This window comes from Thamnophis elegans, chromosome Z (assembly GCF_009769535.1).
Source record: "Thamnophis elegans isolate rThaEle1 chromosome Z, rThaEle1.pri, whole genome shotgun sequence".
Classification (NCBI taxonomy): domain Eukaryota; kingdom Metazoa; phylum Chordata; class Lepidosauria; order Squamata; family Colubridae; genus Thamnophis; species Thamnophis elegans.
Window position 1 is genome coordinate 121435543 of NC_045558.1, and position 22093 is coordinate 121457635.

The 22093-nt window shown below is 40.1% G+C and overlaps 2 protein-coding genes across 3 annotated transcripts; one reads left to right on the forward strand and one right to left on the reverse strand.

The window, feature by feature from the left end:
* Window positions 1-918: 918 nt before the first annotated feature.
* LOC116520626 (uncharacterized protein C19orf85-like) lies at window positions 919-15064 on the reverse strand. 2 transcript variants are annotated; one of them, XM_032234896.1, is made up of 4 exons: window positions 14918-15064; window positions 5517-5784; window positions 3389-3645; window positions 919-1658 (listed from the first exon to the last, which is right to left on the reverse strand). In XM_032234896.1, the coding sequence occupies exons 3-4, from the start codon at window positions 3580-3582 to the stop codon at window positions 1223-1225; spliced, it is 630 nt and encodes a 209-aa protein (XP_032090787.1). In that variant the 5' UTR covers window positions 3583-3645; window positions 5517-5784; window positions 14918-15064; the 3' UTR covers window positions 919-1222. The 2 variants fall into 2 exon arrangements, with proteins under 2 accessions (XP_032090787.1, XP_032090788.1); XM_032234897.1 differs by lacking the exon at window positions 14918-15064 and having other exon boundaries at window positions 5517-6133.
* A 44-nt stretch (window positions 15065-15108) lies between these two features.
* LOC116522507 (urotensin-2 receptor-like) lies at window positions 15109-18273 on the forward strand. The gene has a single exon (XM_032237429.1). It carries the CDS (start codon window positions 17153-17155, stop codon window positions 18206-18208), a length of 1056 nt encoding a protein of 351 aa, XP_032093320.1. The 5' UTR covers window positions 15109-17152; the 3' UTR covers window positions 18209-18273.
* Window positions 18274-22093: the final 3820 nt, after the last annotated feature.

Genomic DNA, 22093 nt, shown 5'->3' on the forward strand with positions numbered 1-22093 from the left:
TTTTAAAATAGAGCAATTTTACAGAATCTTGGAAGTCAGAATGGGCTTTACTTTTATGAGAACTCTTATGTGAGATACTTTCTCAGATCACAGTGTTGGAAGAAATTTCCCTGGTTCATTCCCAGCTGGGACGCATCACAGACTCTGAGAAGAAATGGATGGAGAAGCCAGCTGCCAGAAAGGTGAATTCTTTTTTTTTTTGCCTTTTTTATTTTTATTTTTTATTAACAAACATGTAAAACACACACACACAAAACTTAGACGTACACCACATTTACACAATACAATACGAACAGGAGCTTCCTGTTCTTTCTAATAGCAATTATCAATCGATACCTCTCACCTTATATTATTTCCCCTTCTATTGTATTTCATTTGGATTTCACCATTCTTAACCCTCTTATTTTACTCATAACTATTATTTTTTGAGTTTTGTTATATTCCTTCACTGATTCTTGTTTCTTTCCTCCATCCACCTATACCATTTATCCCATATCTGGTAAAATTCTGATTCTTCTTTTCCCTGGATTTCTTCAGTTAGTTTGTCCATTTCAGCACAATCCATAACCTTTCTTATCATTTCATCTTTGCTTGGAATTAATTTGTTTTTCCATTTCTGGGCAAAGGCAATCCTTGCCGCCGTAATTATATGTAGTATTAAATACTGGATTTCTTTTTTGTATTTCGCAGACATTATTCCTAATAAAAAAACTTCAGGTTTCCATTCTATTTTAACCGTTAATGCCTCTAGCCAATTTTTGATCCTTTTCCAAAAAAATTTAACCTCCTCACAGGTCCACCATAAATAGTAATATGTTCCGTGTATTGATTCGCATTTCCAACATTTGGGGGAGGTATTTGTTAAGATTTTAGCTAACCTTGTTGCTGCCAAGTGCCACCTGTAAAACATTTTGTACTGGTTTTCCTTGTATGCAACTGAACATATTTTGGGGTGTGGTTTTTTTCCTCCTCTTCCCCAAGGCTTTTCCTTCTACCCACTACACAAGACGAGCATGGCAAAGATTTAACACCAAAGCATGTCCCAAAATTCTCCAGCAAAGAGGTTGCTGTTCTCCCTTCACCAAAGTGAGAGTATATTTGAAAATGCCCCTTCCTTCCTCCCTCCCTCCCTCCCTCCCTCTCCTCCTCCTCTTCCTCCTTGACAAACAATGATATTTGTAGAAAGCATCCTATGTCCACATCTCAGAAGGGAATGTGGATGTCATAGGCAGAAGCTGACATTGCCTTTAGAATGGCAGTAAAGATGAGACATTGGAGAATAGACTGGTGTGGGCTCCAGAAGGTTTCCACCGGCTGTCAAAAGTAGACAGGACTGTGAATCAGGGTATGGATCATATCCCAGCTGGTTTGAACCAAATGCATCCAGGCCAAGCAAGTTCTCCTTGGCAATGGGTTCGAAAAATTCATCGGGCTCTGACATGAGAGACTCGAGGGAGAGGCACCAATCAGGGCTTGGATCTGGAGCTGCAAAAGCTTCTGCTATGCCTGAAAAAGAGACAGGAGGAGGCTGGACTGGCTGGGATGAGGGGGTCTTCATGGGGGTCTTTTGCTGGGATACCGTAGGCAGTTCCAGAGCTTCTTGAGAAAGGATGGAGGAAGCCAAGCTGTGAGTAGCAGCTTCAATGTCAGAAAAGCTTCTGGAGATGGACAGAAAGGAGAGAAAAAAAGCAGTGAGGTATCCTACAAGGGTGGAAACAATTCCTGAAATGTTAAAAATTATCTGTAGTAGAGTAGATCTTACGGAATGATACAAAATGTTCTAATGCTGGAAATATTGAAGGATGCTTTTGAGAAATGAAAACATTAATACTAACAAATGTCAGCACTCAGCAGTGATATATGAGAATTGCATTGTGGGGAGGGAACGGCATGGACCTGTAGAACAGTTAATGGAGTGCTACATTTCAGTACAATAATGGGGACTGACTTAAACAAACTTCTGAATTTTGCTGTTACATTTCCGCTTATCCTTCACGGATCATAACACTGCTGTATTTCACCATGACCAAAAAAGGTGGTAAAATCAGGTGTAACTCACTTAGCAACTGGCTTGCATGCAACAGGAATTAAATTGGGGTCGTACATTACTACATGGGGCTGCCCTTGAAGAGCATCCGGCGACTTCAGCTAGTCCAGAACGCGGCCGCGCGAGTGATTGTGGGTGCACCTCGGTTCACCCACATAACACCTATCCTCCGCGAGCTGCGCTGGCTACCTGTCGATCTCCGGGTGCGCTTCAAGGTGCTATTAGTCACCCATAAAGCCCTTCATGGTAGTGGATCTGCGTACTTGAGAGACCGCCTTCTGCCAATTACCTCCCTGCGACCAATTAGATCTCATAGATTGGGCCTCCTCCGAATTCCATCTGCCAGCCAGTGCCGGCTGGCAACTACAAGGAGGAGAGCCTTTTCTGTAGTAGCTCCGACCCTTTGGAACGAGCTCCCCGTGGAGATTCGTACTCTCACCACCGTCCAGGCCTTCCGCATAGCCCTTAAGACCTGGCTAGCCCGTCAGGCCTGGGGACAAAGATAGCCGCCCCTCCCGAATGATGAATGAATGTTGCCTATTATTTTTACTTATGTGTGTCTACGTTATTGTTTGTATTCCCCTTCCTGATTTTATGTGAGCCGCCCTGAGTCCCCTCAGGGAAAAGGGCGGCCTATAAATGTTAATAAACTAAACTAAACTAAACTAAACTACCTGTATATGTGAAGCACCTCATCACTAAGTACTTGTAAAAGTAAGAGTGATCAAGTGCAGACCATATGACCTTCCCAAGCCCCATTTTTACTGCTGCCCCCAACGCTATGATTAAGCCATTCAAATTCATTCATCCTCTCACACACCCACTTTCATTGCTCAATACGTGGCCACTTTTTCATAACATAAGAACAAATACAGGACCATTCATCCTCCTCTTTCTTTGTGTCGAAATAAGACTTCATCTTTTCTGCTTTAAAAAAAATTAAATTCCCTGCAAAGCCAAAAAAAAGACAGTCTTTTTTGGGCCTCCCCTCTGAAACCCAATTAAAAACACAAAGCCTGGTATAAAGAGGATTACTACTATTCCTGCTGCCTCCCCCAATCTGAAGCCTTCCAGAGGTGCTGAAGCGAAATGGATGCCTAGAACTTCCAGAGGTCTATGTTAGTTGGGAATTCTTGGAGCTAAGGACCCAACCAATCTGAAAGCCTTGGTTGGGAGATGATGTAATATTACATTCCAAAATCACATAGGGTGACATCCTTCTTCCACCAATAAGCTGGGACAAACATGGACCTAGAAGGTTCCTGTTCATTTTAAGGATGGTGGCTCAGAACAGGTGTGGTTCCTCCAGAGGTAGGGAGGATGAAACCATTCCAACTGTACCTGCATATCTGGTTTTGAAGGAACCGCCGGAGATTCACTTTCCGCTTAGCAGGTCGGCTCTTGCATGGCTTCTGCAGAGCACGCATCACATGGGATGTTGCTGCTGACACAAAGGTGCATAGGTCGCTCCCCTCTTCAGCAGGAGCCAGGGGCTGCGGTGGGGGTGCCAAAATTGGGTAGCTGTGGTGAAGCATTCTCTGTCTCCGTATGAGTGAGATTAAATTCTAGCTTGTAGGAAGTCAGCACCCACCCCTCTCCTAGAAGAATGAAATATTTTGAGGAATATTTGAAATAAAAGGCAAGATATTATATTTCCCTAAATGAGAAAGGCAGAAACATGTTTTTTTAGAGGCAGAAAGCAACCCTCACTTTCCTTAATAGCCCACAGTGGATGTCAGCACAAGAGATAAAGAGCTTATTGAAAGAAGACAAGTATCTAAATAACTCTATTCATAAGCAAATACCCTCACCCAAGAGCCAAAACAGGACGAAAGCCATTAAGCCACAATAGGAATTGCCCTTTCAGGACAACAGTCCCTTCATTGCACCACCACCCACAACAGTCCAAACTTCAACCAAACTTAGCTCAGACAAACACCTAGAATTTGCATTTCCTCTTTGCCTATAGAGCCAGCTATGAACCTTACATGACCCTATAGGAATCTGACAATTGCCAATAGAATACACATTCTTGCACAAGAGCAGGAAGCTCAAGTGCAAAGCTCAAAGGAGTTATAAAAAACCCCAGTCTCAACTCCATTTTGTCAGCTGCCCAGAATCGCATGTGGTTCTGCTTCATCATTAAACATTCCTTCCAATCAGCCTCCATGTTTCCAGTATCTTTCTCCCAGCTTGGAAGTGAACCAGATGGATATTTCTTCCCACAAGCTGCAGCGCAGAGACATCATGGCCAATTACACACCAAGAGGTCTGACTTGTTGTTTCCCTGATCAACCCTGGATCCCTTTGGTGTCATATCAGTAATCCTTCTAATTCCCTGCACTAAGCCTGATTTGAACAGTGGGTGATAATCTTTTGTTAGATGGTGAACAATTTCACACTTGAGCTAAGAACTCTTAAGAGTTCACTATCAGGAGCCAGTGATTTGTTACAGAATGTCTCTTAAGAGTATTGAGACTCCCAGGAAAAGAATGACGAACTGAAGACAATTAAAAAAAAAAAAAAGCAGAGCTGACAACCACAGAGAAGAATGAAGAGAGGAACAAAGAATGAGTAGACTGGCTTTTCAAACCTTTCTGGACTAAAGAGAGGAATAGAGATCGCCCACAAGTGCTCTACATATTTGCTCCTTGTAAGAAGACAGCAAGACAGCAACCTCCAACAGGTTTTAAGCAGTGTGAATAGAGTAAATAGTTACCTTGCTCAAAACGTGCTTGGCCCCTTTGAAAGGGCGCTAACTTTGCATACTTCCTTTTCATTCCTTATTTCCTTTCCTTTTGGAAATAGCTTGTTAACTACTTTTTAGCCATTGCAAATCTTTAGATCAAAAAGTTTGAAAGCACTGGATCATTTTGCACTCAATCTTGAATAAAATAAAGTTTTAATTACAAGCTTAAGAATTAAGAACTACAACCTCCTTTTTAAAAATAATAATAATAAACATCATAAGATGGATTTAAACTTTGATTTCAGAATGCAACAAGAGTCCAGATAAATTTGGAATCCAATTGTGGGGGAAAAAAATCTTCCTTTGGGAAAATACTTTCTTAAAAAATAAGATTTTAAAAATTGGATTGGTTGTAAAATTAAAGATTTCAATTAAAGGAGAAAATACATAAACCTGACTAACAGTTGCAGAGTGACACAAATTAATCTAACACTGGAAACGACGCTTTTGAGAAGTGAAGTCAGAAATGAATATTAACAATCTGAACAGCAATATCTGTTTCTATGGATAGACTGAGTTGAAAGTGAATTTACAAACAACAGGCTTTATGAATGATATGGAAAAAGATATTACATACAAAAGACATCGACTGATGTTTTGATCAGATGGATGATAGGATCAAATTTTATGGAAGAAGTGAGTCTTCCATTTTTTTCTGGTATGTTACATTTTTCAAAGGATGTATAGTTGGAAAGGAAAACATCTTTCAATCCCACCTACCTGTTCTTTGATGAGGTAAGCTAAGAAGGCAGATTCCCAGGAAAGGCTCCAATATATGCTAGTATTCAGCCGGCCATTTCTGTGTCTGTTCATTTTTCCATTCCGTTCATTTTTCCTTATCCTGTGCCTATCAGTCCTTTCCCACAATGTTGTCTACTCTTTTTGGAAGGTTGCCTGAAACTGGTACCCAAGCACAGAATAGAGGATGATAATGAAGCTTAGGAATGCCACTCCTTTCTTCTCCTCCTCTCTCTGAAGCACACCAACACTGTTTAAAAAAAAAATGAACAAAACAGCAGCCGGTGGTTTGGTTGTTAACTAAAGGGGAGATAATGGCCATGGGGCCCTCTACTCCATAAATGGTGCTGGTTGTTAATTCAGGAAAGGATAGTTCTAATTTAACTTCAAGAATCAATATTTCAACAAGATATCTTAAAACTCAAGAGACAAGGACTTTGCTAAGATATCTATAAAGAGCAGCTTAGAGCTTCTGGTAGGGTCACAGCAATCCCCATCTCAGCTTCCAGCTGTTATCTAAAACATTTATAGAACTAAGGTCCTCTATCCACGTGAGCTTCCTTCAACCTAACGGGCTTGCTTTTACGTAGGCCCATGCAGAGTTGTGGCGTAAAATGACTTTTGATTCCACTCCCTCACTTAACCCCAATGATGTCCGTTTCTCTTCTTTTCTGGCAAAAATAAGTGGTGATGAAAATGTAACCTTGTTAATTCCTTCCCGCAAGGTGCTGATTAAAAGCAGCTTTCCAGGTACCAGGTGGAGAAAAGTTAGCAGCTGTAAATCATGTCTGCCTGTTGCTTGTTCTATGCTTTTATATCCACCCCTCTTAATTATTATCATTTCATGCATCATTGCCCCATTTGCTAACAAGGCTTGCAGACTCTGTTTGGAGGCATAGGTTAAATCTATAGGTAATTATTTTCTGCAATACTGGCCAAATTACTGTGGCTTTCATTTCCTCTCCCCACTCTTTCACTAATTCTCTCCTGATGGTTTGTAGTCTCTCAGGTTGAAACCCTCAGGAGAAGCTTCCTCATTAGCACATATTTCTTGCTGGGATGTGGCTGTTATTGCTACTTGCACTCTTTTCAGATGCCCTCACCTTCGCTGGCCACTGAACATTCAAAGCACCATGGAGATGCCAGCTACAGAGAATTTGTTAGCACAAAAGAAAGCAACATCCTTGTTGGCCTTCTTCCTTTGTCTTAGCACCCTAAAGGACTGTCCTGTACTATAAAGGCAATTATAAAGTAATTGCTCATCGTGATTGCCATTAAACGCAGGCCCTCTGCTTCCAGAAAGGAAGGTGGGAGGATAGAATGAGAAATAATTGTTGAGTCAATGCAAAGGTTTAACCACTATTGCCATCTCTTTTCCAACTTCCTTTGTTCAACAATCTTCTAGCTCATTATCAGCTGTTTGACCAGCAACATGAAGGGCTAAGTCACCAGCTTGCATGTTAAGGACCACAAAGCAGAATAATAAGAAAAAGGGGGAACATTTGATGGTAAGGCTGTTGTATGAGGAGAAAACTTTAAGGGACTGTGGTGATGGTGGAACCATTAGTCTAGTCTTATTCTGTTTTCCCAATTAATACTCTCTTTCCCAAGTTATCAGAACTATCAGAAAGAGGAATATTGAGATAAGATTATTATTCCTTTTCTCCAGGTAGTGGTTTGTTTCTGTTTTGCTTTTATAATGTCTCTTTTTGTCCCTCCATCATCACCACAGTCCCTTAAAGTTTTCTCCTCATACAACAGCCTTACCATCAAATGTTCCCCCTTTTTCTTATTATTCTGCTTTGTGGTCCTTAACATGCAAGCTGGTGGTTCCACCACAAAACCGTGGTAGACTAAAGCGCGTTCGACGAAAGCGCGTACGTGATGTCATCACAGCGTGACGAAAACAGCACACTGTGAGCGGTAAATTTAAAATTAACGCGTAAATCTAAATCTAACCCCCCTAAACCTAACCCTAAGCCTAACCCTTAACCTAACCCTAACCCTAACCCTAACGCTTAACGTAACCCTAAACCTAAACCTAACCCTAACCCTTAACCTAACCCTAACCCTAAACCTAACCCTTACCTTTATGTGAATCGGCTTGCTTTAATTTAATTTTAATTTAATTTATGTTTAATTTTATTTGTCGCGCTGCTGATGACGTCACGTACGCGCTTTAATTGGGTGCGCTTTAGTGGACTGCGGTTTTGACGGGTCACGTAGGCCAATAACCCTTTGGATTGTTTTTAACATAAAGTCTTTGTTTGGATATAATAGTACTTCCCATGTTATGTTATGTTATAATGTGTATGGTATCCACTGTTGATATTTACATTTATTTGGATCTCAACACTAATCAGTAGTTTTTAAAACAATATAGTACATATATGTATTCTTTATATATTTAAACTTCTTTCCTTCAAAACCTTCCTTCCTTCTTTGAATTAAAAATTATATTGAATGGTCAACACTGGAAAAAGTAATGAAATTCCCATGATGGAGAAGTAAATTATGAAAATGTCAGAATTTCAAGAAATGATAAAACTGAACATTAAAAAAAAGTCTTGAACCCTTATATGGACTTTTTGCTAAAAGAAAAAAAATGAATTAATTATTTGTGCATTTAAACATTAAGAAAGACATGGCTTAAAAGGATGTGAGATGGTTTGCAAAATATTTAAGAGTGAGGAAGGCAATAGCTATATGTTGAAAAAAAGTTTTGAGATCATTTATATATATCTTTCTTTAGTTCTCTTTTGTTTTTTACTCCCTTCCTTCTTTCCTTCCTTCCTTCCTATTATATGAACATTCTTAATAAATATAAATTTAAAAACTTGCTTTTTTTTTACATGTGATGTTTGCCCAGAAAATATTGTACAAAGAGAGCCACATTGGCTATAGTAGCAAAAAAACTTCAATGATAGCATCTTTTCTGATTAAAAAAGGCATTAAAAGATTAATCTTTCAGATTCCTTTCAATATTTGACCATCAAATAGCTTCCATGGTAGGTTTTGAGATAGGCAGGACAGCTATAAGTACAGCAATAATAATGTAACTACTATAATTGAAATAAACATACTAGACAGCTCTTATTCCTCATAGTGGAAAAGACAACAAACAAGCAAGTCATAAGGTCACAGGATTGCAATAAAAAGTAAAAATAGAGTTGGGCTGCATATTTATTACATGATTTGTGATTTAATAAATCCACTGTTCCTAAGTGACATAAACTTTATATTTAAATCCCAAAGCCCCTTATTAAGGAGACGTGGTAAATATAAGGGGATTTGCTTTCTCACTTCTGAGTTAACTATGCGCACTTGTTCTGGAAATTGACTGTTAGAATTAAGTCTGGGTTCTGGGACAGTAAGAACCAGGTATTCAAGCACTGTTTTGTCCTATTTCCCCCAAAGTAGAATCAAAAGCTTCTTTCCATACCTCCCTGCCTCACCTCAAACTGCTTCTCACACAAGGGTGGTAAAACAAACTCTGTGCATAAACAAAGAATACTCTCATGTCCACAGGTGAGTGTAAAAGGCCAAGTCTTGTGGAGAGAAGGGGAGGGGGAGGGATGGAGAGAGAGAGAGAGGGAGGGAGGGAGGGAGGGAGGGAGGGAGGGAGAGGGAGAAAGAGAGAGAGAGAGAGATGGCCAAAATGTTTTTGTTCATAATTTCTTCACCGGTCATTCTGTCTCCTATATAGCATTCTACAGTGGAAAGGAAAGGAGTCACCTCTTCTAGTATGAGATCTATTCTGCCCAGAAAAAAATGGTGGCCAGCCAGCAGAGCTGGCAGCAGATTTTGACAGTGAGGAGGTTGGGGGGCAGGGGGAACATGGGCCAGTCCTGGAGTCTGGGGAAGGCTCTGATGAGTGCTTTGTGTTGGAGGCAGAGAGGGGCCACAGCTGTATGCCAGTTATCAGCTGCCTTTGGAGTCACATCAGTGAGGCAGAGGAACAGCTGGAGCCTGTTCCCAGTGTGTGCATGAGCATAGTTGTCAGGTGAAAGGAATAGCTAAGGGGCAAGGCCACAGGTGGATGGTGAATGGCCCCTCCCATGGGGAATAAAAGAGGAGCGAAAGGGGAGGGGTGTTTGCAGGAGACAATTAGTACATTCCTGCATTTTTGCCAAGTATTGCAGTGTCTGAAAGATATTGGCTTGGCCATTCTCCAAGCCTGATAAAAATTGGTAATTGTGAACTATCTTGAAAGACTCTGGGCCGGGACTTTCCTGGAGAGGAATTCATTATAAATTAAATAAAAGGGGCTTATTGGGACTTGGATGTGGTTTCATGCTGCTGGGGAAGCCTAGGTCAGAACATGTTCAGGGTTACAGGTAGTCCACAATTTCTTTCCAGATTGAAATGTCTGTGTTTTCAAACAGACTTGGTGTGGAGGTGCTCCTATGTTGACTCAAGATGGGTTGTGTTCAGAGGCTGGGCAGTCAACCCTCTGAGATAATGTAATATGGATTTTGAACTGTGCAGCAATTGGACTCTATGATCCCTTCCAACTCTATGATTGTATGGAACCCTGGACAAAACTTCATAGGCTGTTTTTAACTAGCTGGGTCTCTTCATCCTCCAAATTTTTATTTATTTATGGATTTATGTATTTGTTTGTCAAATTTAGGTCCTTCCAATCTCACGTTCGGGGAAGGGTGAAACACATATAGCTTATTCTGGGTAGTATAGGAATGACACATATTAAGAATTCTAACAAGGAATAATATAAATCATCATTTACATTAAAATTTGACTGAAGCAGACAAGATATCGGGAGAAGAAAAAAAAACCCTTTTAGACAGGCTCGGTTCTTTCATTCTTCTTAAGAGAGCCAAATTCAGTATTTGTTAGTTGAACTGACCCACATCTGCTGCAGTGCTGCTGCTGCTCCCTCTCCGTTTATTTTTCTGCAAGACATTGGCGCGGGTGTACAAATTAGGCACAGTGGGTGGGAGACCCTTGCTGGCTTCAAGCTGGGATTTGGGATAACAGCCAAGGGAGACATGAGCAGTTTCCCCCAAATCATATTCGTTTTGTGCTCCCATCTCCAGCTGATGTCTGGCTACCAGGTGAAAGCCATTGTGGAAGAGGGAAATAGGAAGGAAGGAAGGAAGGAAGGAAAGATAGAAAGAAAGAAAGAAAAGAAAGAAAGGCAGGCAGGCAGGCAGAGAGAGAAAGAGAGAGGAACGAAGGAAAGAGGAAGGAAGGAAAGAAAGAAAGGCAGGCAGATACACACATACAGAGAGAGAGAGAGGAAGGGAGGAAGGAAGGAAAGAAAAGAACGAAAGGGGGAGGGAGGGAGGAAGGAAGAAAAGGTGGAAGGAGGGAAGGAAAAAAAAGAAAGAACTAGCCATTGTCAAGATCACATTTCTAAACTATGTGAGGCAGAAATGGAGCTCTGAGATTCGATCTGAAGAGGCCACAACCTCATGGGACAGTTGGTGTATCTTCCAGCATCCCTGGAATCGGAGTTCAAGAGGAATTTGTCCTGGGTGCTTTTGACTTGCTGGTCAGAACTGGAGAACCATCCTGTTCTGGCCTCCACACGGGATCAGAGTGGGCCAAACTGCAACTCAAATATGGCCTCCCTGGCTTCATTCCTGAAATTTACCCATTTTCATTCTCCTAGAATTTAGTGGCAAACCGTTGCTTTTCAGAATTGTCACTTTCATTTCAATGAATATATGGGGCAAATGAAAAGCCTTAAGATTTCTCAAAGAAGTGCATTAAGCATTTCCCAAAGTCATCTGTTAATGTAATCGTAAAACAAAAACCACCCATGGGCAACCATTTGTGTCTTTATGTTGAAGGTCAAAATGGCTGCCATGATTAGATGGCTGCCATCTTGACTTACACACACACACACACACACACATACACTCCTGCTGCATATACCCCCTGTAAATGGGAGCTTATCTAGCATCCTTATACAACTTATTTCCTGCCTTTCAGTGTGATGAAAATATTCTCTCTTTGGCAAGATCAAAGTAAAGAGTTAAAAATTTCTGCATGCATATTGGGAAGATGCCATCTTCTTCAAGCTGTAACCGGTTTGGGCCAGTCTTGGCTCTTATTGGCAAATATTTTCCTTTTACAACATCCAAGACAGAGTTTAAAACTTTAGGGGATCTCAAGGCAACCATATATGGCCACACAAAAAGCAAGGTTTATTTCCAGGTCATCCACAACTAGAAATAAAGACGGAATATTGTTGTATAGTATTGTAGAGAACAACCAACACAGTTGAGAGAGTGTTTTGCCAAGTATCAGGGCAGTGATCAGGTGCCCAGGCAATTAAATTAGTAACATGGTTGTTAAATGAATTTGGCTTCCCCATTGACTTTCAAAAAAGTTGCAAAAGGTGATCACATGACCCTGGGACACTGCGATTTTCACTAATACATGCCAGTTGTCAAGTATCCAAATTTTGATCGTGCGACCGCAGGGATGCGGCAATGTGTGAAAAATGGTCATAAGTCACTTTTTTTCAGTGCCATTGCAACTTTAAGTGGTCAATAAATGAATGATCATAAATTGAGGACTACCTGTGAAGGGATTTTAAGCTTTATCATTATTTAATGTGAGCAGTGGTACCCCAAAAGTGGCCAATTTCTACAGTACTTAGTGCTAGGTTTGATGCAGAATCTCCCCATGGATAACAGCAAGCCCACAATTTTTTATCAAAAATTGGCACTATGATTTCATATCTCTGCTATGGTCAAGAGACCTGACATTGACTGGCTGACACATGACTCTGGGATGGGAATCAAAGACCTGAGACTCTCATAGCAGGAAAAGCTTTGAAACTACACAAAAATTCCCTTCCACGCCTTCTCCTTCATCCAGTGAGAAAAGATGAAAATAAGCCAGATAGCTCAGAATGAGCTCTAAGCTTCTAGAACAGTGTTTCTCAACCGTGGCAACTTGAAGATGTCCAGACTTCAACTCCCAGAATTCCCCAGCCAGCATTCGCATCTTCAAGTTGCCAAGGTTGAGAAACACTGTTCTAGAATGTTCTTAGTGAAGAACATTATATGATGAAGAACTTATATGAAGTAGAAATCAAAATGTTTGTCACTAAATTCCTCAAAATAATGGTCTTTTGCATTGCCACTACTGAGGAAGAACTCATGTGAAAGACTGTATATCAAAACATGACTCCAGAATGAGATGTAAGGAGTGACAGTGTCTAGGCCAGTGTTTCTCAACCTTGGCAACTTGAAGATGTCCGGACTTCAACTCCCAGAATTCCCCAGCCAGCGAATGGGAGTTAAAGTCCGGACATCTTCAAGTTGCCAAGGTTGAGAAACACTAGTCTAAACCCATTCAGTCATCTCATTTCCAGACACCAAACTTGCCTCTCAGCCCCAAGGCTTCTCACAAAGAGAAACCAACAAGCCGTAAAGGGAACAAAAAGAACTAAATCGCCTCCCCACCATCAGTTAACACCCAGATGAGTATAGATTGACACCAAGATTAACATCATACCTACAATCAAGAAGCAATCAATACCCCAATCAAGGGACTGCCAAACAAGCTAACAGTAAACAGCCCAACCAAGGAACTGCCAAGGCCATTCCCATCAACACTGGCAAAACAATAAGCCACCAGAATATAAATTAGGAGCACTTTCTATTGGCCCGGATGGTGTCACTTAGTTTGAATAGTTAAACATCTGCAAGAAAACAACCAGACTCAGAGAGCACCAAGGACCTCTCAAAGAGGAATCTGGTTCCTATAGCAACCTGAAAACCAGCAGCTCCCGTTTTCAGAAAGCTGACTGCCTGTGAGTTGAAAAACATTTTGCTCCTGTTCAGATACAATGCTACTTATGCAGCTTTTGTAAGCTCAGATCCAGGGCTTCTTGTCTGAAGCCCAAGCTTTGTTTCTGGGATCTTGCTCTGCTCCTGTTCTGAATACTTAAGAGTCCTTTCCCTCTCCAAGAAGAGCCTCTGCCGTGGAGGGTCACGAGGTTAAACTAACCCAGCAGATTTGCTTTGGCCAAGCCCTGGCTTCCTGGCACAGATTCGCCCTTCACAGGCTCTGCCTCTTCACGCACCAGATCCGCTCAGCACAAATCAGCAAGACTCACTTCTCAACCCAACCCAAGGATTAATGAAATGGTGGGAGAGATGGATAAACTGGTTCTGAAGGAGGGATCTAAAATGATCTAAAAGCGGAAGGGACTGAGACCATCCCTGAAATGACCAAAAGAGAAGGAGCAACCTGAACAAAGACACGGTTCATGATACAGCAACAGATAATGGGAGAGTGGCTTAATGCATTGGATGACAGATTCCAATTATATCCCCGGGATTTTAAGAAGGATCTGAAAATCTGCTTATTCAATAAACTCATGGAAGTGACTATGAACAGAAGGCTAAGAATAGTGATAGGTCTGTTTTGTTGTAAATCTTATTAGTAAAGCCAGGTGGAAGGTAGGTTTAGAATCTTTTAATTGTACAACATTATTTTCACTCCAGTTGTCAATATATTCCATTTGATTTTATTCCCTTTGTATAATTTTTAACTGCTGTTTGGTTAGTTTTGCAAAATTGTGCTTGGAGTGTGTCCTCGTGGGGAGTGTGTTATAAATAGAAGTTTTATTTGTTTATTTGTTTCCTAGACGCTTTCCTCTGAATAGCAAGTTCACACCCACCCACGCCAACAAAACACACTAGTGGTAAAGCACAAACACGCAACAGGAATAATATGCGCGTGAAATTCTGGGAGACTTCTAACTGAAAACAGGCTGCCACAAACATTTCACATCTGCACAGCGCTTCACTCACAGCCAAGAAACTGCCCTCTCTCTTACAAGCGCTGCTTTGTCAGATCATGTATTTGCTATAGGCATAAAGTAAATGTAATTTCTGCTTCTGTGGAGTCGCACAAAATATCTGAATCCTGGAAATGGAAGGAACAATTTAAGAGCAATTCTCTGCTCAGTGCAGGAATCCAAATTATGGTATGGCAGTCCTCAATTTACAACCACAATGGAGTCAAAATTTTTGGTTACTAAGAAAGGAAGTTGTTAAGTGAGTTTTGCACCATTTTACGACTGTTATTGCCACAGTTGTTAAGTGAATCACTGCAGTTGTTAAGTAAATCTTGGGCTCATTGAGCGAATCTGGCTTCCCGCATTGAATTGGCTTATCAGAAGCCGGCTGGGAAGGTTACAAATGGTGATCACATCGCCTTGAAACAGTGCAACCATCATAAATATATGCTAGTTGCCAGGCACCCAAATTTTGATTATGTGTCCATGGAGATGCTACAATGGTCATAAGTGTGAAAACTGACCATAAGTCACTTTTTTTCAGTGCTATTGTAACTTTGAAAGGTCACTAAATGAATCAGGGGTGAAATCTACTTACCTCTGCTACCGGTTTGCAAATGTGAGCGTGCACATGTGCTTGCTCTGCTTGCATGTGCCACTTCCACGCATGCTCAGGGCCTTCCGTGCATGCACAGAGCGTCAAAAATGGACATGATGATGTCTGGGCAGGTGGGCGGAGCCTGCTAGCGAGCATGCCTGCAAAGATAAGTAGAACAGGGAGGGGGGGAATCCGCTGTGCCACACCTGCTTTCTAGCTAATATAAATTGTGCATCACAGCTTTTCATCGGAAATACCGGTTCATCCGAACTGGTAGCATTTTTTAAAAATTTTCCTCCCGTCCCTTTTAGGTCTTAGGTCTTATTTTCCTCCGGTCCCCCCCTTTTTTTGCACCAGTTTTAGTGTCATTAAATCTTTTTTAAATTGAGATGCCCCAAGCAAGATGCAGAGGTATTGAAGCAAAATCTAACCAATAAAAAATAATTATTACTTTCATTATTACCTTCCAAAATTTGGAAATGTACTTATTATGCATGTATTTATTTGTTTTGAGTTAATATCTTCTTTCTTTTATAGGGCATTCAAGGCACTTTACTATACTTCGATTGATACTGCCTAAAATCCATTTCCCTTTCTGGAACTCTATCACATTAACTAATGTTCAAACTTTGAACAGCTATATTTCTCAATTCTTTTTACATATACTGTTTCCAAATCAAATGCATCATATGCTATATCTCCTCTGTGTTTTATTTCTTTTTGCTAATGAAGAACTTCCTTTGCAATTAAATTACATTTGCTATTTTCAATCAAAATCCCTTTAAATGTAAGTGCCCAACTTTGAGACCATTAACTGTGCCACCTCATTTTGTATAATGTGCAAATCTGATAAAATATCTTTTACCAAGTTGATCCAAACCATTAATGAATATGTTGAAGTAATAAAAAATGTTTAATGCATTATCTTGTTCCTTGGGAGTTGTATTTTAAGACAGTCACAAAAAGCAATATACAATATGCTTAGCGCTGTGTACAAATCCTCTGTTTGTTGTTTAACTTATTATACAGTGAGTGTGCAATTCATATCACAAAAATTGTGTATTATTGGTACCATATCACAAAAATTGTGTACTATTGTAGACCCAGTGTGGCAGGGTTTACACAACACATTAAGCTTAGATGGACTGGGCAGTATGTAATTAAATATAATTGTTTTGTTTTGGGACACATTGACTAAAAGTAGGATAGTTTGATGAATATTTAATCAGTCGTATAAATGATTTAATGGTGGGAAATTGTTGAAAGGGAATAGACATGAAAACAAAATCAACAGCAAGGATACAGAAGAGCTGTCTGACACCTTATTCTAGTGTAGGAAACAGATGGATGGATAAAAAGTCATGGTTCATTTTCATTTCACTCCTTTTCATCTAAGGTCTGTCTTTCTGTGTCGGCATTTGTGAATTCCTTTTGTCCATTGATCAATACAGTCCCCTTCTGTCTTTCTATCTCTTGGTTATTTTTTCTTTCTCCTGGTTGGCATCATTCCATGGAAAGTTGTATAGTTATGCCAGCAGGGAGTTGGACCCTGAGAGTACGTCTGTTTGGGGTGAGGAGGTGGAGAAAATTCTGTCTGTTACCATCTCCAGACCAATCAGACCCCTAAATGTCTCCCCAGCACCCGCCCCTCAGCCCCTATTGCTGACGTGTTGTCAAAATCCCACCTCAGGGTTGAAATAAACAGGCTCCTCAGAATAGACAGGAGCTGCACCAAGGTTCGACCCCAACATACCAATATTAGCAGGGTGCGAAGAATGTGAGAGAAGAGAATTTGCAAACCCAGACAGATATGCATAGATCCTCTTCACATACAGGAGGCCTTGCGCCATCACCGGCGTTGAGAATGTAGAGGAAAGGAAGAAGGGAACGAGGGACGGAAGAAAAAGCTTCTTCATGATTAGATCCAAAGCAGGGACCTTATGCATCAGATACAAGAGAGATGGGGGTGGAAAGTGACTCCCCCCGAAAGTATTCTTTACAATCTCAAACCAATTTTTTGAATACAGCAACAGGATGGAGCAAAAAGAGGAATGGAAAGCATCAAAAGGGCAACAGATAGACTTATAGATGGAGTAGTAGACCAAAAAACAGAGAGACAAAGAGGTGGTATGATATTGACTTTGACATTCAACTGAACTGGTGAGTAGAAATTGATTGGTGGTGGTAGAAGATATTGGTGGTACGCTTTCCTTGACTTCTCTCCTTGGGACTAGAATGTTAAAAAATTCTTCGGAGCAGCTTACCTTGGACCATTTCCTTGTGATGACATCATCAACAAACTTTTCTTCGTGGCTACTGCTAGGCAATGGCTCCTCATCAGAAGGAGATGAATCAGCGGCAGTCCTAGGAACTGTCTTGAGCCTGATGTGTGTTACCGGGGTGGCTGGCAACCTCTATGCCCTGGCGGTGGTGCGGGCCTCAGCCTCGGCCTCCTCTCTGCAAGTCCACCTAATTAACCTAGCTCTGGCTGACCTTTTGTATCTTTTGACGGCCCCCTTCATTGTTCACAATGGACTGGTGAAGGACTGGCCCTTCGGGGAGGCTGGCTGTCGGATTCTGCTCAGCCTAGACCTCCTCACTATGCATGCCAGCATCTTCTTGCTGACTCTCATGAGCTGCGAGCGCTACACTGCTGTGGTGCACCCGTTCCAGGCTGCCAGCCGTGCGCGGCGATGCAGCCGACCTCTGGCCATTGCTGTTTGGCTCCTGTCCTTTGCTCTGGCCCTCCCCATGATGGTCATGATCCACCAGGAGGAACGTACAATGGGGAACGGAGCTGGGGTGCGTCGCCTCTGCTCCCCCACCTGGAGTGAGGAGCAATACAAAGTATACCTGAGCATCCTTTTTGGCACTAGCATAGTGGCACCTGGGATAGTTATTGGGTCACTCTACTGGCGCCTGGCAAGAAGCTACTGGTTGTCACAGACCCGTGGAGGCTTGGGACGTTCCCCTAAGAACCGGGTCTTCCTCCTCATCCTAGTGATTGTCTTGGCATTTTGGGCCTGTTATTTGCCCTTTTGGATCTGGCAACTCCTTCCCCTTTATTGCCCCTCGGCAGCCCACCTGCCCATCCACACGGAGATCTCTGTAAATCATCTGGTGACCTGCCTGACCTATGGGAACAGCTGCATCAACCCTTTCCTCTACACTCTGCTCACACGCAACTACCGTGAATACTTACGTAGTCACCAGCGAGGTGCTTCCTGGGGCTTCCTGCCATGCCTCCAGAGCAGAAATGGGTCTCAGAGGGAAGGGGTCACAGGCACCTGAGATACAGGTAAGCAAGGAGGGACACTAAAGGAAAGCCAAGATGAATCTTACTCATAGCTGGTATGCGCTCACAGAATCATGATTTATAACTACTAAGATAATTGTTCAGATGTTTGAGGTCACAACCTGATCATCCTGTGCGGCATCTGGAAGTCAAGAGAACGGCCCAGCTAGCATGCCCAGGTCATGCATTAGGGGTGATCAATAGAAATGCTAATTTTCAAGTGGATTAGGTTGCTACCAATCCTTTGTAATGAGCAGAATGGAGAAACCATATTGATTAACAATTGGCATATATGCCATGTTTCCCCCTTAATCCAGCCATTCTCCAAATTAACTTAGTGATTTTTTTCCCCTGGGGAAAATAACTCTTGCTGAGTAAAAGGTAACTAGAATATCTGGCCTCTTTTCATCTATGCTGCTTAGTAAATTTCTCCTCTGCCTCCATTGTGGAGATCCATTCCAACTGAACCAGTCCTGGATCAGAAAAGATCCAGCTTCCATCGAAGTAATGTTGAAAGGGGGTTTGCAGCTGTAAGAAATCAGATTATAGGAAATAAGAGTCAACTTCACAATAAAAACAGGGTGGCTAATTAATTGGTATTCAACTGTAGCATTTGCATCCCATCCATATGTTAAAAAAAATTGTTCAGTTCAATTGAAAACCATTTAATTTCTAAGTTGGGTTTCTTCTTTTTCAGGCCCACAAGTAGACTACAGATTGCAAAATAATTGGGATCTTTTAGTTGAAAAAGAGATCATAAGCAAACTTACAGTTCACCACATAAAGATGCTGCAAATGTTATTTTAAAAATTCTTCCTTCAGTCATACAATAAAATGAAGTGATATAAAGTGATTTCTGAAATGAATTCAGAGAATATACTCTGGTTTATGGAAGGGAAAGGAAATCTATCAATAACACCACCTAGAAATTTACCTAGAAATGTGCTTAATAGTTTCCTAAGGTGTATGTACAATATATATAAAACCCAGCCTGAAGATGGCGAGTGAGACCTCGCTGAAATGTTGCCAAGACAATCTCAATCTTACACGGGAAAAGACCGGAATACAACAAGACCAGCATACCTACACCCATTAATATATATTAATATAAAATATTAATACTGAACCTATTCAAATACACACAGAAAAATATTTTAACAATAATACTGTATGTTGTAAAATTATAAGTTCCATGTCTGATAATATTTTTCAAGGTTTTATATCACACATTCACATACAGACTTCTGAGCAAAAATAAATAAATTCTTAGTTACAAATAGAAAAAAATTGATCCTTGCCAAATTTTGAATTTCTCAAAATTAAAGTTTTTGACTGCTCTAACAAATTCAAAATAATGAATATGTGTTGTAATTAATATACCTTTTGACAATAGTGCTTTAATACAACATCAACCTCCTCTTTATTATCAAAATTAATTTCATTATGAATGTCACAATTGTCTTTCTCATTAGGAGGTCTGGACTGTTTATTGTCCAAATGACTCTTTAGAATGCTGAGAATATCAAACTGGGAAAGAAATGAAAATTGTGCATTTTGTCTGAAATGCTCTGTTAAGTTCTAGTTCTTAGATATCCGAAGTAAGTTTCTACATCTTCAGCCTCCAACAAATTATATTGAACTTAAAATTATATTTCAACTTATTTTGAAATTATATTTCAAATTATTTCAATTATATTGAGATGAGTGTGGCTTAGAACAGAAAATCCTACTTTTAATTTGCTATTTTCAGAAATAATACATTAACTTCAGATTCTAATCCTACCTCAATTACATGGAAAAAGATCTTACTGAATTTATATAGGACTTAAATCTGTGTAAGAATACAATGTGTTGTGTTGTCATTTAAGATGAGACTAAATGTTGAAATATTTAAGCAAATTTAAAAATGTTTCTTTCTATTTTTTCACTGATTAAATCATTTTCTTGATTAGCTAATATAATATGCATTAATTTTAAGGTGCTAAGATCAACCAAACATTGCCCAAGTTATATATTTACCCATTAAAAACATTTGATCACTGTAGTAACCTTTCTTTTCTTAAAATTAAATAGAAGATAGATGAGAGAGAGAGAGATGATAGGTAGGTAGGTAGGTAGGTAGGTAAGTAGATAGATAGATATAGGAAAGAAAGTGAGGGTGGTGGTAGAAAGAAAGAAGGAGACAGACAGAAATAGAGATAACACAGTTTGGGGCTGCAGAAAAATAGATACGTATTTAATATTATTATTTTTACTTTTAAAATGTATTACAATATGGTATGCCAATTATATAAATAAATGACATAATTTGTACATGTAATTCCTTTCCCGGCAGCTAAATGGTTCTTATTGTAAACTCTATCTATTATAACAGCAGAAATGCATCTGTAACAATGTTTGGCTGTAATGGTGCTGTTTTAAATGAGCTAAAATGTGAACTTGCATCTGTGCTAAAGATAATTACATTTCAGTAGAAATGGAAAACATGATTTGCTTTGTTCTTAACATAAAATATACAAAAATGCAAAAGACATTGTAATGCATAAAACGGTAGAACAAGACGAGAAATTTCATGATTGAAGTAAACTACATGAAAGATGAGCATACATTTATGAAAGGCATAATACTATCGTATCTGGGGTTTAAAGTGACAACTTGTAATTTGGAACTAGTAGAGCAGAATTTCAAAATTGAATTCTACAAAGTCTTAAGTCCCAATTCTTGCCTTTTATAAGTAATGCTGCTGTTTTTCACCTTAATTTCATTTTAATGAGACGTCATGTCTTTTCTGTCTTTAAGGATTGAAGAAATGTATCTCGAGTGCTTCCATCTGAGCTTTCTCCTGTCCTATATCTTCTTAATCCACCACGCTTGATGAAAAAAAAGTACTTTTTGATAAATATGTACACAACGTTCTTTGTTAAATATTTCCTGGCTAAGGCAGAAACTGAACATCTGTAGCCACTTTTAGAGGCTTATCACCTGATCTAAAATAGAATTTCCAGGTTTTTATATACGCCAGTTCTGTAAGCATCTGAAAAGCAGAAAGTTAAATAGTAGAGTCTTTATTGTCATTGTACAAAATAAATACAATGAAATTGGTTTTAGCCTCACTGGTGCAAAATTAGAGCGGAAATGAAAAAATAAAAAGAAACAACTAGTCATACATTTCCATGTGTGCACAGAGTGATTGTGGTTGTATTTAAAAGTCTGACAACCCAAGGATAGAAATTATTTTTAAACCTATTTGTTCAGCTGGCTATACTTTGATGTCTTTTGCCCGATGGTAGAAGTGCAAAGAGACACTGACCAGGGTGTGAATCATCTCTGAGTATCTTCCTTACTCTGCTAAAGCAGCAAGATCTGGCAATGTCACCCAGTGGTGTTAGAGGGCAACCAATAGTTTCTTGTGCCAAATTGATCACTCTCTGTAGTGCCTTCCTGTCTTCAGCTGTTAAACCAGCATACCATACTATAATGCAATATGTTAGTACACTTTCTATGGTGGACCAATAGAAAGAGGTCATCAGCTGTTGTTCCACCTGATTTTTTTTTGCAGAATTCTAAGGAAATGAAGTCTCTGTTGAGCCTCTCCAATCACCAGGGACATGTTGTTTCTCCAGGTGAGATCTTGACTAATAAGCACTCCCAAGAATTTAAAAGAGGAAACCCTCTCCACACAGCCTCCCTCGATATACAGTGGGGTAGGTTCCTTTCTGTGCTTCTGGAAATCTAGCACCATCTCCTTTTAAATGAAAGTTTTCCTCATTTTTTTGGACACATGCTGATGGACAATTTTAGATTTTTGTACAGAGTAAATAATACCTAACTTTGGTGCAGGTCACTTGATCAACCCCTTATTTCAGTGAAATCCCTCCTGG

Bases quoted from the DNA above. Each gene is read 5' to 3' on its own strand.
- LOC116520626 (XM_032234896.1), bottom strand. From the start codon at position 3,582: ATGCTTCACCACAGCTACCCAATTTTGGCACCCCCACCGCAGCCCCTG. The intron at 1,659-3,388 runs GTACAGTTGGAA...GTCCATCTCCAG, and splicing joins CTTCAAAACCAGATATGCAG to AAGCTTTTCTGACATTGAAG.
- LOC116522507 (XM_032237429.1), top strand. From the start codon at position 17,153: ATGTTAAAAAATTCTTCGGAGCAGCTTACCTTGGACCATTTCCTTGTG.